Source organism: Lepidochelys olivacea, assembly GCF_965140295.1.
Source record: "Lepidochelys olivacea isolate rLepOli2 genome assembly, chromosome: 5".
Taxonomy (NCBI): domain Eukaryota; kingdom Metazoa; phylum Chordata; order Testudines; family Cheloniidae; genus Lepidochelys; species Lepidochelys olivacea.
In genome coordinates, this window is record NC_140415.1 from 101614544 (window position 1) to 101632376 (window position 17833).

General features: G+C 44.4%; 1 protein-coding gene across 4 annotated transcripts in view; it reads left to right on the plus strand.

Moving 5' to 3' along the window:
- Nucleotides 1-17833, plus strand: part of DMRT1 (doublesex and mab-3 related transcription factor 1) — an 87557-nt gene that overhangs the window by 20642 nt on the left and 49082 nt on the right. For all 4 annotated transcript variants that reach the window (XM_084629556.1, XM_084629558.1, XM_084629557.1 and 1 more), the window contains exon 3: nucleotides 9357-9640. In XM_084629556.1, coding sequence (XP_084485682.1) covers nucleotides 9357-9640 — 284 coding nt within the window. The remainder of the gene's footprint in view (nucleotides 1-9356; nucleotides 9641-17833) is intronic.

The window sequence follows — 17833 nt, forward strand, 5'->3', positions numbered from 1 at the left end:
AAGTGGTGCAGCAGTTAAGTATGTCCCTGTATATTGGAGCTGAAGTGGAATAACAGCTGGCCTGGAAAGGCTATAATACTTCCATTGTGCCCTTTTTTAAAGACTTTGAAAAGTGGCTGTGTAAAACTGGCACCTTCTTACCAAACAGATCAGCTCCCTGTGTGTGTATTGAGAGCAATATCTAATAACTTTTGGACAATAGTACCTTTTTGCTCCATTTTGCTCCTGTTTGCCCTGCACAGCTTTGAGAGAGCTGAATTATTTTCCTGCATGTGCATCAACAATAGAATTATTTATTAGGTTCCAATCAGTTACATCTGTGCAAATCCATTGAAGGGAACAGGCTTGGACCTGTGTCACTGAAGGCATCATCTGAAGACCCTGGGGCTGCAGAGGCATCGCCAAGGGCACAGGTTAGCCTGCAGAACCTTTGTTACAGGTGATGATGGGCAAGAAGGGAAAACCCCTAGCTTGGCTGAGATTGCAAGGCTGGCAGTTAGAAAAAAAAACACCCTTTCATTTGTAAGCTTTGCGTATTTGAGCAGGAGTATTGAAAGACAAGGAACCAGGAACCCCACAATGTCATTTTCCCAGAGACAGAGTACAATTGCCCTTTAACTCTCTCAGTGCACTAGGATGTCAGTGACTGGCCCTCAGTAATAATTCCTTCCAAGGGTAGAAGTGTGGCCTACTGTGTAAAGGTCGAAATGAACAAGTGCAAGCTCCTCTGCTGCTAAACAAGCTCCATTCATGTCTCTAGTCCGTGTGTTCTGCCACTTAGCATGCAGTTATAAATGTGAATGCTTTGAGTTACCTGCATCAACCAGTCCTAATGGGATTGTCATTTCCTTGAGCGTGGGGAGAAATCCAGAGATGTCGCGCATTGGCTTCTGTCACTCTCGCTTCATAGCAGGAGCAAAATGGCCGAGGTAGATCTCCATGTCTGCAGAGAGCCTAATTTAAGCAATCCTTTTAAGGGTCTTGAATACCTTTGTTTTATACATTGGGCTTTGGCGGGGCGGGGGAGAGAGGGGGGAGGGTTGCACCGACGAAGCTACACCATTGCACACCTGTCGGGCTTGATTCATGGTTCCGTGCCATGCGTGTGTAGCCATTTGTGCTTGTGCAAAGCACGGCCATCGTGAGGGATTTTTTTGAGCTAGTGGAGTGCAGGAACAGCATCTGAGAAGTTTCTTAAAACAGGGGGGAAAACTCCACTTTCATCCTGTAATTTAAAAATGGCCAACTGGCTTTTTATTGGAATTTCTTTAACAATAAATTAATGTTCTCGTTATTTTAAATTCACCTTTGGGCTAAGAACAAGCCTGAGAACTTCTCCAGAAAGTTATAAACACCTGAAAATTGGGCATTAGAAAGAAAGCGCCTCCAAAATTTATTTCTGTAGAGTCATCGTAAAATGATTTTAAAAAAATCAGAAACATGTCTTAGGGAGTCAGTTCCTCCCCTCCCTCCCCTGTTATTTAATTCATTTATTTTTCTGGGTAAATAGCTTTTTCTGGAGACAGCTTCTTCTCATGGAGGATCAGAGTCTGCCACCCTGACTCAGTGACTAGTATCTTACTCATGGAGTAGTGGGACTACTTACGGGGTAAGATGTTACCCGTACTCAGGCCACAGCTACAGTGCCGGTGCTGCCGTGGCATAGCTCTGGCTCCATAGCAGTGCTCCTGTAGAGTCATAATGGAGACTCTCTTCAGTGACAGAAGGGGATTTCCCAGCACTACAGGAACTCCATCTCCCTGAGCAAAGGTAGCTAGGTAGACAGAAGCATTCTTCCATCCATCTAGGTGCAGCCACACCAGGGTTTAGGTTGGCACTATAGCTGTGCCATACTAGCTTTTAAAAGTAGACCAGGCCATATGGTAAGTATCAGACTCTGGCCCTTAGCTAGATGTCTGAGGGAGGTAAACACAGAAGTCCTGATGTTCCAGTCACTTTCACTAGTATAGATAAGGAGTGATTCCACTGAAGCCAATTGGGCCTGACTCTCATTTACACTAGGGCCCCTTTGCATTGCTCTGGCAGTGTAAAGGGGCCTTAAATTAGACATAAATGTAATTTACACCCACATTAGGGCCTCTTTACGCTGCCAGAACAGTATAAAGGGCCTTAGTGTAAATAAGAATCAGGCTCAACAGAGTTATACTGAGGTAAAACTGGCCTAAGTGAAGAAAGAATCAAGCTCATGGGACTGGGATGAGAGACAGGGAGAGGTGGAGTTGAAGAATAGGCCAGCTGGCACCTCTAGGATCTAATATTCAGGCATACCTATTTGTTGCTACTATACTTCCCAGCTTAGGCTAAAGAGGATTGTCCCACCCTCCTGCCCGCCCTTTATTAACAGAGAGAAAAAATATTACAGAAACATTTTTTGGGGGGTGAGGGGGATTTGCAATGTTTCAGACTGCTCCATGTGTTACATACCTTTGTAGGGTATGCATAATAAATCACATGCTACATGCTTAAACAAATTACTGCCGGCTTTTGTATGCACAGTGACAAGTGCTCTAAAGGTCAGAAAAGCTTCCTTAACAAATCTGATAAGATAGTGCAGTGAGCTGTAAAGGCATAAAGTCCTGGGGGTCGGAAACCAGGCTCGAAGAAATAATTATGCATGGTAATGGGTAATTACGGATAATGGCCTATTTTGGGGGGTGGCAGAAAATACACAGCCCCACAGCCTTGCCTGGAATGCACATTGTCTAGCACATTAACTTCATAGTGAGCTAAAAGTTCAGCACTGGAACAAAAACAAATCCCTAATTTACAAGGGAAATAGCACAGAAATGTTCTTTTCAGAGGCTAAGTTTATTTTTAAAGGCAGAACAAACGTGAGGGTTTGGTTTTGTTCCAACACCCCCCAGTCAAAAGAACACTGATGGCTAAGCAGAAAATAGTTAATGGTGCCAGCTTTGTTTGACATCTGAAATAGCTCTGTCATGACTGTCTGGTGGGAGAAACATATTGTTCCAGCATTTCTGATTATTACTTTAGGGAGTGATTTCACACCAGCCTCTTTCAAGGCTACTGTCCGACTTCAGAGCCAGCCATGAATTGAACTAACACACAGCCGGGGCAGCATTGCCAGGCTGGTTAATAGGGCAGTTAGGATGCATTCAACTGAGCAGGGGGGAAATTCTCAAGTGCAGATCCTAGACTCTTATGAGGGCTGAAGACAAGTATTTCAAGAATGAATAATTATTCAGATGGTTTTGGCTGATTCTTTCCTGTGATAGAAGTTGGCTTGTGGTAAAATAGAACCATTACTGTGATGAAAACAATCACTCTTAACCAAAAGTTGGCATAGCTCTGTTGAAGTGAATGATACTATGCTGATATATTCTGACTGTTGATCTGGTGCACTATTTTAAAGCATGTGGCTAAGTAGAGGCATGGGACCTGGGCCTGTCATAGGGATGTGGATATATAGGACTCTTAGGTGTGGCTGACCCAGGATCTTGCCTCTTTTAAAAAAAAAAAATCTCAACCCTCCTGAAATGAATTACTGGTTAATTACTGTTAATATGCCATAGACCTGAAGAGCCGTGTACAACACTGAAAGATCAATAATAGTATTTATCATGAGGTATATTGATATTCATCTCAAAGTGGGTCATATTTCACACCACATCCTTCAGTGCACAAAAGTAGCAGAAATACTGTATAAGGCTAAGTAAACAGGTAGAAGTGAGCTTAGTGATCAAGTACAGCTTATGAGGACTAGAATGGGAAGTGATAACATCATCTTGATAAGGGCGCCAGATGGGAGGGAGGGTGTGGGGGGTGGTACTGTATGGCAAGCCCGAATTAGAGACTGGCCTGGGGGAAGATGTGGTGTACATGAATCATGTGTGGTGTACATGAATCAGGGACCAGTGAGGGGAGGAGGCAGATGGCACCCTATTGCGTGCCTGCATCAGTGACCAGTACGGGGGAAAGACGTGGGCAGCGCCACATGGCATGGGCGCTGGTGGGCAGAAAGAGGCAGGTGGTGCTGTATGGTGTGCCAGCATCACTGACCAGTGTCGGGGAGGACACGTGTGGGGCCATAAGGCGTGCCCTCCTCAGTGACCTGAAGGCTGAGGAAGATTTTTCCAACTCCTCTCTCCTCATACTTGTGCATTGGTGGGTTGCAGCTTTGCTTTAGTGTTGAACCCAGTGTTCTTGAACCCATTTTGGCTACAGTTGCACAAATTACTACTGTACCTTAACAAGGCTGGTAGAAGATTATACCTATGCAGCATCTGAACTCCGAGAATACTTCGTAGACTTAGGGCAAGGCTGGTCCTGGTCCTGCACGCATGCACAGGACTAGGGAGAGGGTGTAAGGAACCTCTCCTGGTTCCCAAGCACGGGGACCAGGGACAACCAAGGACAGTATAAGGCTAGCACCTGCAGCAACCACTAACCTTCCCAAGGGTGCAGGGAAGGGCAGAGTTGGGAGCACATGAGGCAGCTGGTTAAAAGATGTAGTATCAGTTGTTCTCCTTGGAGCATTGTGCCTAATATTGAGCTCCCACTGGCGTGATGCACCCCTCATGTGCAGAGATCACTTTGTTCTCCGCAGAAATGCTTGAGACAGTCGTTGTCTGGCGTGAGAAAGCAGCAGCCAATCTGCCAGCAGCACTGTACAAGTGCCGAGAGTTTTATTTGGGGGAAACAGATGAAAAATAGCTTATTAAATGAAAACCACGGGGTCGATCTAGGCAGGCTGTAATTAGCAGAATGCAACCTGCCTGACAACTCCTCTTTAATAAATTCAGCACTGGGGGTCCTTTACTGACAACGAGTGGGCAAGGACTTGGTTTTCAATCTGATGTACAACACAGTTCCTAACCAGTACAGCACTTCCAGCACTATGGTGGAACTCAATGGAATGGGTCAGCGACTGAGTAACCACCCCCACCAGCACCTAGCTTTCCCTTGAGGCTCTCCCAATTAGGGAGTCTCTCATCCTGACCCTGTTTAGTTTAAGAGCTGGTAGAGATGCAGGCAGATTAAATGCCTAAAAGTCTCTCCTTCAAACACAAAATCCTCTCCTTTGGAAGTGTAGTGTCCGGCTTTGCTTGAGGGGATACAAATTCAGTCAGGGAAATAGAAGGAAAATACAGGGAGAAGATGTGGTTAAGTATTTTAAAGGTAGAGGGCCTGATTCTGGTCCCTAATCTTGCCCCTGTGCGTCATTCAGGGGCACACCATTCTGAGAGAGAATTCCCAGGGAACACCAGCATCGTAGGAGCAAGTGTCTCCTTGCAGCCCCAGTGTCTGGTGTATACCAGGAGCAGGAAGATGCTTGTGGTCCTAGGTCTCAGAGCAGCCAGCACCAGCACAAGTGTGCTGTGAATCAGAGTAATCCCTGAGGCTGCTCCAACTTTCACCAAAGGCCATTTTGGGCCGCAACAGTAGCCCAGAATCCAGGTGGTGCAAAGATGCCATAAAGCTATGCCTTCTGTGTTGTATCTCTGAGGACATGCAGCCCTGAATCTAGCCAAGAATACTCCAGGGAAAGGCAGTAACCAGTCACCATGCATGGTTGCAAAGAAAAGTGCTTAGGTTTTAAATCCAGGGTGCAGGAGTTGGCTGGAGCCTGTGCTAGTTCTCAGCTGCTCTTTGCATGATATTGCGATTTCCTACATCTTTTGGAATATAACACGGTAGCGCCATGAGACCTCACTGAGGCCTCACTCTTCTGCCTTATCTCATGTGGCAAGAGCATTTTTTGGGTCTGCTCCAAAGCCCACTGCAGTCACTAGGAGTTGCTCCAGCCAGGGGAGGCTGTTATACTGTCCTTGAACTTTCTTCTTATGTTCCATGTCTCCTGCTTTTCTGGTGTGTTGTTAGGAGTGCTTCCCAGCCCTCTGGCTGTAGCTCATGGGGGATGTTTGTCAGGCCCGTTATAAGAAATGTGGGTTCTATAATTTCATGTTCATGAAAGAAAAACATCCCAGGCATCTGACAGTTTGGGATTTATGCATGTGGGTGAGTGGTTGGGTGAGTGAACCGGCGAACTGATGAGTCTTAAAAGAGCAGCTCATAGGATTGTACAGATTATTAGAGAGCAAGAGATGGCAGAAGAGACACAAGGGACCAGACCAATAGATTCATCATGAGGCCCAAGCACTAAGCCACCAGGGATAACAGCACAACCACATCAGGAAAAAAGAGGGTGTTGGCAAGTCAACCCCTTAACTCAGTAAACTCCAAATTATGGCTGCCCAGCCTGGGTATGCTGTAGAGGGGGAAGAACATGCATGAAGCTATTAGCTCTCTTTGTGCTCCTTTGAAAGAGGCAGCCATAATGCTGCACCCAGTGCCTCTTTTCTGGGAAGGGAGAGCAGTAGGCCTGCCAGCAGTACTGACCACCCAGAAGGGGTGTGTTTGAGGGATTTGGGGCATGACCACGGCTGTACCCCTGCTCCAGCCCTTCCCACCATGAAAGACCTTTGCAAGCACCAGGAGCCTGTTGCTGGGGCTATAGGACCCCACAGCACCCTTTCTAAAAGTGCAGCAAGTGCTGCATGTGAATAACCCCTTCCCCCCCCCCCCCGTATGCTTGCTCCGTCCCTCGACAGGCACAAAGTGCCCCAGCCAGCCAAGTCTGCCTTGCCTTACCATCTATCTCCTGTAAAATCTGTATCCCAGCAGGGGAAAGGATGGAGGACATTACATTTGGCTGTTTGACAAGTAGTATGCGAAGCCAAACAGCCTGGCTGGGATATTATTCAAAAGCCAAGTTTGGGGTCAAGGTAGTCCAGGGATTTGTGTGATTGACTAGCTTTTCAGTTCCAGTCACCTGAGTTCGGATTTCGCCAAAGTCCCGGAGGGGATGAACTTGGAGATAAAACTGGCAGACTCTGCTGAGCAGAGAGACAGGCGTGGAATAACAACAGCACCAAAAACTGGGATGGAGGTGCAATAATAGAGCTATATAGGAAAGGTCTCTGCTTACCTGACCTGATACCTCTAAGCAGGGCTCTAGTCGCCTCACTTGCACAAATGTTGTGGTGTAGGTTTGAGAAATGTTCAGAATGTAAGTGCCCAAATGGCTGGATTTGCATTCAGGTAGAGCCTCGGAATTGGGAGAGTCAGGACGGAGAGAAGACACACAGTATTTGAATTAGCAAGTTGCTTTGTTTTGACATGTGCAAAGATAAACTCAGGGAACTCAACGGAGTTACAGCAGGGATGGAACTGCACTATAGACCTGGAGTGATACAACTGTTGATTGTGAGGGATCTTAATTTCAAGCCAGGAAGGGAGGCAGGGTTGGGTTGAAACCTGTAATAAATGGTACTATTGAACATTTGCAGCTGGAATGGAGCTCAGATATAATGCTTTACAACTGAGGGTTCATGTGAGGTAGGTAAATACTGTTGTGTCCAGTTCGCAGAGTTGGTTACTGGGGCAGAGAAATATTAAGTGACTTGACCAAGATCACACAGGCTCTGTCTACGTTAGGGATTTTGTATAAACATTCCCTTACCATTGTTAGCACTGGTTCAGCTCTGAAAGTGTCTACAATATTGGAAGGCCTAGAATAGAAAGGTCAGCCCTGTCCTTGTTAGCACCCTGTCATGTCACCCTGCTCAGAACAGATCTAATCTACATTGTGTTAAAAACAGCAGCAGCAGCTGTCTGCATTCAGGATTGTAACGTTGCAGACACTACTGAAGCTGAAATGGTATTGGTAATGGGGGGAAAACATCCCTAGTGTAGAGGGCCACAGTGACTCAATGACGGAACCAAGTAGTGGAGTTCTGAAGTGTTTGTGCCTCTGATAAAATACACCCTTGTTCAGTACTTAGCCCTATTCCCCACTGTATCAATAATATACCTTGAAAAGTTACAGCATTGTTTCCTGTACTCTTATATTAGTGCCTTTAAAGGCATGTGACTGTGTGAGAACTGCACAGACGTGATGCATGTGTATGAGACAGAGTAAGGGTGTTAAGCAACTGCAAAGTATTAAAGGACAATCCCCCTCCCCTCAGAGGAGTCACAAGACACCAAACCTGCCCTGGGCTAGTATAGAGGGATGGGAACTTACCCATTCATGCATTAGCAGCTGAGAATGAAGTTGGAGTCTGACTCCCTTCTCAGCAGGAGGGGAAGGAAAGAGGATGGAACCTTCTTTCTTCAGACAGTAGGGGAGGGATGTGGTGCTGGCAGCCCACAATCTAAGCAGTCAGGAGTGAGATTGAGAGCACAGTCAGGAATCCTGTGAAGCAACAAAATAATAAGCACCTCTTTCTGCCTTGCCATGGAAACTGGTGCAAGGGATTCGGGTGTGGGTGATTGCCTGAGAAAAACATGGCTGCATTTTGAGTGTTTCTAGAGGAAAGGGGTTGAGTGTCCCTGCTGAAACTAGTCTTAGCCACCCCCAACAAATCAGAGTTTGGATTGCCATGGCTCGATCTGCTGTCCCCTGGGTATCACAGCTTGTGTGGCATGTACACGCGTCCTCCCCCCTATTCTAAAGCCATGTTTATAGAGTGCCCCAACTGTCACCTGCAGATAACCAGGTCCAAAGGGGTGAATGAAGGGAACCGGTGTCAGCCTGAGGTCAGAATCTTTCTGCTTTTAAGTTAATTCAGACTTGACATATAGCTATGATGTGCTTTTAAAATGTAATGGTGTAAATGTATTTCATTCGAGTTTACACCTGCTGAGGTTCTGTCCCAATCTCTAACCTTCTAGTCGGTTTTGCCTCAGGTGAGGTAGTCAGTGGGAGAAGTCTTTCAGGCTCAGCCTTGCCTCTGAATGAATATCTGCCTGCTGACGCTCCAACGAACAGCAAGCACTACCTCCCGTCAGCTTTCACCTTTTCCGATCTGTCACCCCCTGTCGAGCCAGCAGATGGAGAAGCAGCTTAGTGAAAGATTTCAGAGTAACAGCCGTGTTAGTCTGTATTCGCAAAAAGAAAAGGAGTACTTGTGGCACCTTAGAGACTAACCAATTTATTGGAGCATAAGCTTTCGTGAGCTACAGCTCACTTCATCGGGTGCATACTGTGGAAACCGCAGAAGACATTATATACACAGAGACCATGAAACAATACCTCCTCCCAAGACATTATATACACAGAGACCATGAAACAATACCTCCTCCCGTGGGAGGAGGTATTGTTTCATGGTCTCTGTGTATATAATGTCTTCTGCGGTTTCCACAGTATGCACCCGATGAAGTGAGCTGTAGCTCACGAAAGCTTATGCTCAAATAAATTGGTTAGTCTCTAAGGTGCCACAGGTCCTCCTTTTCTTTTTAGTGAAAGATAACATTCTTTATGGACCCTCCTGTTTCATAACCAGCTGTGGTATGGTTTTTTTTCTTTTCAGAGGGACGGATGCTCATTCAGGACATACCTTCCATCACCAGCAGAGGGCATCTGGAGAGCACATCTGATTTGGTTGTGGACTCCACCTACTACAGCAGTTTTTACCAGCCATCTCTGTATCCTTACTACAACAACCTTTACAACTATTCCCAGTACCAGATGGCAGTGGCCAGTGAATCCTCCTCTAGTGATATGGGGGGCACACTAGTAGGGTCCCCTGTGAAAAACAGCCTGCGAAGCCTCCCAGCCACATACATGTCAAGCCAGTCAGGAAACCAATGGCAGGTACTGTGTAACAGAAATGATGTTGGCATTCTGTGTGAAATCTGCTGGGGTCCATTAGCCTGATTCGAATCTCATTTACCCTGATGGAACGCCATTTGCTTCACTGTAGTTGCTGTAGTTCTCAGCCATGTGAGATTGGAACCAGACTCTAGATGTGTGTTCGGGTGTATTTAAAAAGAAAGAAAGAAAGAAATGTCCTGGGATCCGAAGGCATTATGAAAGCCATGTGACAGGCTGTCAATGCAACTGAAAGGGGTTTCCGCTCAATTTCTTTTTATTTTCCTTTTATAACTAAATATTCATTTAGTAAGGGTTTGTTTCCACAAATAAAACCATTATAATTAGTAAATTTACCAGGCTGAGAGCTCAGGGTGGCTTTCTGGAGAGGCTGTGTTCTTTAGGATCTCTCTTCATTTCTCTTTTATTATTCCCCTTCAAAGACCATACATAGAAGTGACCCCGCCTCCCAGCCTGCTAAAACAGTCCATGCCACTCTTTGATTGGCTGGCAAGAATTGGTTGAGCATGACACAAAGCTGTTCTTCATGTGAATGTTAACTCTGCCAGGAAGAAGGGAATTGGACTTGGCTCCTCCATGTAACAGTTTGTGCTTGGTAGGCCAGCCCTGAAGAATCTTTTAAGCTGTGTGTACCACTATTATATGCAACATTAAACCCAACCTCTCCCCCTTAACTGGAAATAATATAACCCCTGAGTGTTCAAAGAGGTAGGCAGGGCTTAAGGGGAAATCAACCATTTTTTAATGTTTTTACATTTTTTTAAATAATTAAATAGCTTAAATTTCTAAATGAAAAGTCATTTCAAACAGGAAAAGTGGAATTTTTCATTTAAAAAATGAGTTGTAAAACTGTTCTTTAAGAAATTTTGGAATTGAAAATTCTTCACAACCAATCCTTTCCCACCAAAGTTTCGATTTCAGCAAATCAGCATTTTCCATCGCAAACATTTTGTTGAAAAATTTCCAGTCAGCAGTGTGAATATCCATTTTCGCGTGATTTACACATACACAGCTACAGAACTGCAAGTGTGAAGTTGGAAAAGAGGCTGTTTCAGGTTGGCCCACAAACAGTCGGTTCATTGTATTTTGAACCCCCTAAGCCAAATGAGCTATTCCTGTAGCAATTTTATTTTTTACCTTTTTTCAAGCTCTATTTCCCAGTCTGGAGAAGGACCAAAGGGTTATTTGAGGTCAGAGACTGGCCAAAAAAAAAAAAGAAGAAGAAAATCTGAGACAGTGAGCGGTTGTCTGGTCAGAGAAAGAGAAATCAAGAGTAGGAAATGCAGTCACTCAGTGCCACTCTCCACCTCACACTGCATATTCCTCACCCTCCTTTGGAAGTGCTCCCCATGCCGCCACACCCTTTATGGCTCCCAACTTCCCTGGGTTACTTGTCTCCCTCTTGCAAAGCACGAGGGTGCACAACACAGTAGTAACACTTACAGCCAAGGGTTTGATTTCCAGCTCTCATAGACATACTCGTGCTAACACTCTAAAAGTAATAATGTCGCTGGGGTAGCATGGGTTAGCCGTGTTAGTCTGGACACTGTGGATATATACTTGGCACGGCTAGCCCAGGCCATTACTCTGGCTACGCTACTATTTTTAGTGTACAAACTCGATGGGAGCTAGCATGAATATGTCTGTGTGAGCTGGGAATCACCCCCTCCTCCCAGCTCCAAGTGTAGACATTCCCACATGGAGAAGAGAAGGTTCCTTCTTCAGAGGCTCCACTCTGACACCCCTTCCCCCCCCCCCCCAAAAAAAAGGTAAATTGCCAGAAAATCCTCATTTCTTTAAGGGGACAAAAAGATATCGCCCTGAAGGGAGAGGTTTGATCCATTCACATTTGAGCTATGGGGCAGCACTAGAAATGTTTTGCGTTCCAGTACAGTAGGTTCTAGAAACATCAGCATAGTTCCTGTCCCCACTTATAATACTCTTCGAGTGAGGTTTCCCAAATGCTGCATAATCCTTTTTTCACTTCCTCCGTATGGAAAGGCCCTTTTGGAAACCCAGATTAAGGGCAACTCTTGAAGGAAGGGGGTAGGTTCAAGGCCATGGCTTCATGACAGGCTCTGTTTTTTCCTCTTAAAGTCCTTCACCCCGGAGATCATTCCTGTTTTTCTGAGAAAAGAACTGGCTGGCCCTCCCTGTGCCTGAACTCAATGGTGAGACAGCTTCCTTCAGACAAGAGTGATTTGCTCCCTCCCTCCACTTATAGGTGTACACACATGAAAACTGGTGCTGCCCCTCACCCAAGTGGTTGTTAGAGGCTGTTCTAGTGTTGTATTCAAGAATACTCAGACAAGTCACACACAGGGAGGTGGATCTGGATTTCACTCATGACAGTACTGTGCAGTATCATTGGTTTACTGCTCTTAATTTTGTTCAACCCAAGTTTTACTTGTTTGGTTACCATGATATGATGCAATACGATTTAGCTTGTAAAATGTTATCTGTTCTGCCTTTCAGTGTAAAGCTGTGTTTGTACAGCCCCTAGCACAATGGGGTCCTAGTCCATGGCTGGAGCTCCTAGAGCTACTGCCACGAAAATAATAAGTCATAATATTTGCATCATGAACAATATGTTATTAAAATGGACTGTCAACCATGCAGTTCACAACTCCTCCAACCAAATAGTGATCCTTCCTGTGATTGCCTCACTAACTGAGAAAAACAATGGAAAGTGAGGGGTGCATGAGTTGACATAATACATAGAATATGCGTGTAGTCTGAAGAGTTGCATGAGAACTAGCTGCTGCATGAAGAGCTATATGGAAGACATTATGCACTGCATAGTGGAGATAGTATCTAAGCTACTGTGTTCTGACATGTAGTGTAAAGTTGAATCTAGATTATTTTTAAACACATGAATTCTATGTATCTGTGGCTTGAGGTGAGCTTTGGCTCACTATGATATTAAGTATTGTTATAGATCTTTTATACATGTCTCATTTACCTATCGTCTGAGTTACGGTGCCCTAGATGTTTAAAATATATGGCATTGTTTTTAACAATATTTGTGGGGGGGAATAATCTTTTTTGTTAAGCTCTTGTTTTAGAAACTCAAGATTTTTGTTTCCTCACCAGTTTCATTTCCTTGGGTCTTGGAAAAGCTTTAACTCCTACTAGCAGAGCTAAGCCAGCTGCAAATTTTAAATGCCCGCTTTTCTGCCATTGACAGCAGTTGGATACGGACAACAACAATTAAACGTAACATACATAGAGGACTATTACCCTTTTGCTAACACTTTAACACCACTGCCTTGAGACTCAGAATACACTAATTGAGCCAAATCCTCCGCTGGTCTGTATAGGTCCAGCTGTGTTCAAGACAGTGGAGCTAAACCACTTTACACCAGCTGAGGATCTGGCCCATCATCTTACTGGCCAACAAGGACTGGCTGAGAATCCTTTTGGAATCCATCAGTGCTGTTCCGGCCAAAAGTCACTGCTAAGAGATTTGAGGCATTAACTTCTCCCTGTTGCAGGCATAGCTGTCCTAGGCTCAAATGGGCAAGTTAGTGAGAATGGCCCCAAAATTGAACATAGGTCTTCTGCCAGACAGTGGAAAGCACGTCACTAAGAACACGGCCGCGGTCCTGCAGCTATTTTCCTGCTGCTTGTCTCTGTGGTGGAGCTGCAGGAAGGAATGGTGTTGTTTGAAGAGTTAAGAATCGTGTGACTGACATAGTGTTATAACAGAGAGACAAGGTGGGTGAGGTAATCACTTTTATTGGGCCAATTTCTGTTGATGAGAGAGACAAGCTTTCAAGCTACAAAGACCTCTTCTTCACATCTGTGTAACTTGAAAGCGTGTCTCTCTCACCAACAGAAGTTTGTCCAATAAAAGATATTACTGCGCCCACATTGTCTCTTTAATATCCTGGGACCAACACACCTGCAACAACAGTGCAAACGTACTGTTATAAGTAGCCATTGTGAAAATTACCATAAAATACTTTATAATGAGAGATAGGATAGATAACCCTTTACAGCACAGGGGGGCAGTGACTCTCATACAGGCAATTAGGGAAAGCAGTGTTTTGCACTGAAGTAGACTAAAAGTAAGTGGGAATTAGATTCCCACTGCAATATGTGGTTGAGTATAGCATATGTGTGGCCAGTATTGCATATATTCAAGGAAAGCTCCCTGCAGACTAGTTCCAGTGTGGGAAGAATAGGAAATTGTGGTGAAGAGGAAGGTGAGTGAAACTTCAGTGTCAATTGCAAGAAAAAGTTAAAGGAGTCTTTTAAAGTAAGATCTGAAGAGAGGAGATGACTAAGGTTTTTATCTGCACGTAGTAGGATTAGCTGGTTTTAATGTATTGGTAGAGTTATACTGGCAACCCCCCAGTGGAGATGCAAATTATACTAGCTGAAGAGTGCTTTTGTCAGTGTGGCTTAAACCAGTTCCGCAAATGGAATAAGTCACCCAGCAAAAGGACTTTGTTCAGTATAGTGGCATCTACACTAGGGCTTTTGCCAGCAGAGCTGTATCAGTTAGGGCAGGGGTGGCCAGCCTGCGCCTAAGAAGGAGCCAGAATTTACCAATGTACTTTGCCAAAGAGCCACAGTAATACGTCAGCCACCCCTCATCAGCTCCCCCTGCCTGCCAGCAGCCCTGCTGATCAGCGCCTCCCCATCCTTCCCCATGCCTCCTGTGGCACGCAGGAGGCTCTGGGGGGAGAAGGAGTAGCGAGGGCATGGCAGGCTCAGGGAAGGAGGCAGGAAGGAGCGGGGGCCCTGCAGGAAGGAGTGAAGTAGGGGCAGGGCCTGTGGCAGAGTCAGGGGTTGAGCAGTGAGCACCTCCCCACCCCCCAGCACATTGGAAAGTTGGTGCCTGTAGCTCCAGCCCCGGAGTTGGTGCCTATGTGAGGAGTCACATATTAACTTCTGAAGAGCCACATGTGGCTCCGAAGCCACAGGTTGGCCACCCCTGAGTTAGGGGGTGATTTTTTCCACACTTCTAATGACATAGCTATGCCCGTGAAACTTCCATAGACCAAGTCTACACACAGTTTTTGTTGCAGTCTCATGATTTTGGTGAGGGAGGGTGATTTTATTTTTTGTTGAAATCGTACCAGTACAACTCCTAGTGTGGACGCAGTTACCTAGGTGTAAAGGTGTGTTAGTCATGGTCTACATTTAAAAGGTTTGTGGGCATAGCTATGTTGGTCGGGGGAATGATTTATTATTTATTTATGTTGCTGCCAGAATGATGCTGACAAAAGCCTTAGTGTAGATGTAGTTAAACTAGCAGTCCAGCATCAGCTATACCAGCAGAAAAGCTTTTTTTGCTGACACAAGTTGTGTCTCCACTCAGGGGATTTATCAGGAGAGCTCTATTGGCAAATCTTTGAAGGGTACAGAAGGCCCTATACCGCTATTACTTATTCCTCTTCCCACATGGGAATCAGCTATGCTGATATAAACACATTTATATACCGGAATAACTATTTCCACGCTGAGGGTAGGGGAAAGGCTTGAGCTACTTTAACTGTACCAAGATAGTTAAAGCAGTACAACTTTTGTGTATAGACAGGGCTTTAGTAGCTCAGCTGTTTGCTGTTGGGGCTAGAAAAATGAATTTAGGGAGCAGGGAAAAGCAATTGGGGAGGGAACATGAGTGTGTGCGTGGGATGGGAAGAAGATTAATGCATCATTGAGATTTGGCAAATAAACTGAATCACTGAATTTTTAATGTAGATTAATGTCAGATTTCATTAGTCTTTGTTCTTTGCAGGAGCTCATGTACTTGCTTGGATTCCTGTGGGGGAAAGTTTGGACTTGTGGTATTTCTCTGGAGGGTTCATTTGTTTGTATATAATTACTCAGGAAGCTGTGTCCGTCACAATATGATAAGCACAAGGAAGATGGTAGTGTTCAGGAGAGCAACACTGGCAGCGTTATCTGATATGTTTTTAGTTCCTTAAAGCCAGGTTTTCTTGCCAGTTTAAGGCAGATGTTCAAATAAGACCTGATGTGGAGTGTTAAATATTATTTAATAAACAAAAAAGTACTCGCGTGTGCACAAGAGCGGGAAGGTGGAAGAAATGTAACAGGCTTAACAGTTACTATCCATCTCATTTTGTTCTATTTCTGCACTTGGCGACTGGGCCCTCCCTCTGGTCATTGTAACAGAAATTCGTGCCTTATGTCCAATTACCAGTGAAATGAGCTGAACAGCATTGGCACTGCAAGTCCGCACACGTTAATGTTTTAATGGAAGTTGGTGAATTGCTGTCTCTGGGACCAGTGCCACTGACACCTGTTTAGCTGGAGGTAAACGATAAATGTTGAGATGGCTTCAGTCTTCTTGACCTAAAGAACAAAAATTGGCACAGTTTATATCTAGTCAGGCTTAAATTCTCTCCTATAAGAGGGCAGTGGATCATGATAAATGCTGCGCCAACAGTCACAGCAGAAGGATAATGCTGGCTTCTGAACGTGTAAAAACCTGGCCCCCGCAGGTTTTTACATCCTTCCACGCCCTGCTGCCAGGCTTGTCAAAAGTCTGGCTAAGTCAATCAGCTTTCCTTCAGAAGACTCCTTGTTTGGTCAGGAGTGCTGCTGGGTCTTCTCTGAAGAGGGCTTCTGTTATGCCGGGAGGGTGGGCCAGTGTACTTTCAGTAAGGGTTAGGGAGGGGAGAAAGCTCTAAAAAGCTTTTTACAAAGCCTCTGGATTTCAGATACTTTCTGGATCCAAAACTGAAATGTTGAAGCTTTATTTTTAAAATGCAACTTGTACGATCACCATGTTCACTTCCAAAAACCTCCATTTTCATTCCTTCATGTGGCAATGTAGGCAGAAAATCTGAAAGAACCACCACGCAAGGTCAAACAGAGAAATTAATTTACTGTACCAAGAAGAAATATACTGTTAATTCTAAAATGTGTGATTAAGGCTGTTGACCTAAATACCTCATTTATTAAGAAGTTATAAAACATGGCATCCAGAAATTTTTTTTTGTGGGTTTCAAAGGCAGAGCTGTGATCAAGCAGTTAAGTGTGAACTCTAAGAATAGCCACCGTCTCTAAAATATGTTGTTCCCATCACCTTTTGTAGTGTCTCTCTCCTGTTATTTTGGCATAATTTTTCCTTCATAAATCTTTTTATAAATCCCATTTATAAAAATACACAGTCAGAATCTTACCCATAGGGTGAAACGTACCTAAATGTATACATGCATTTCACAAGTAACCCGAAAGCATCCCAACGTGCCCTGTAGGCAATATATTATGTACCGTATTCATAAGATACCCTTCACATTACAGATTTATGCTAAAAGTATCCTAATGTTTCTGACAGCTCATGTGTGACATGGATATAATCCATAATTCTTAGAGAGCTAATCTAAGCGGTTTATTTTCCGATACTGCTGATAGGGCTATATCTCTTGATGTCGCAGCAGTTGAGATTCTGATGGTAACATATTGTTTGTGGGTCATTGCTTTTGTCTCAAACAGTAGGTTGGAATAGAATAGCAAAGGTTAATTAAGTTTGTCTATCAAGGAAGGACAGATATAGATGTCTCCTGCATTTTCCATGCTAGAATCAAAGTAATTCAAGGCATGGTGTCATTGTCTTTTCTTTTTTTTTTTTATCCTGCAGAATGTGCTTAGTAGGTTTTAGAAGTGAACAAAAATACTCTGAACAGTACTAATGTAATAAGACTGAACATGTCTATAGCAACTTTTCTCTAAGGATCTCAAAGCACTTCATAAATGGGAGGTTTAGTTCGTTAACACCACCCTTATAAGGTAGGGAAGGTGTATTATCACCATTTTAGAGATGGGGAAACTGAGACATAGACTTGTTAAGTGACTTGCCCAAGGGTCACACAGCCATCTGGTGGCACAGCAGAGCCCAGAAGCCAGTTGTCTTAATTCTTAGTCCTGTGTCATAAGCAGAAGACCATCTTCTCATCTCACACCAGAACACTGAGATCTGAATTCTGCTGTTTTTAAAAGAGAGTTATAAATACATGTTAGATGCCATTTTATCTCATCTAAAAATGGCTTAGCTTTTAGGGAAGGGAAAGGAGCTAATGTTAAAATAGTTAGCAGCTAGTACTATGTATACATACACGGAAGCCAAAAAAACTTTGCCAGAATTTTAAGGCAGCTTTGGTGGGGGATAGTTTATGTATGAGCCATTGAGGAAGTGGA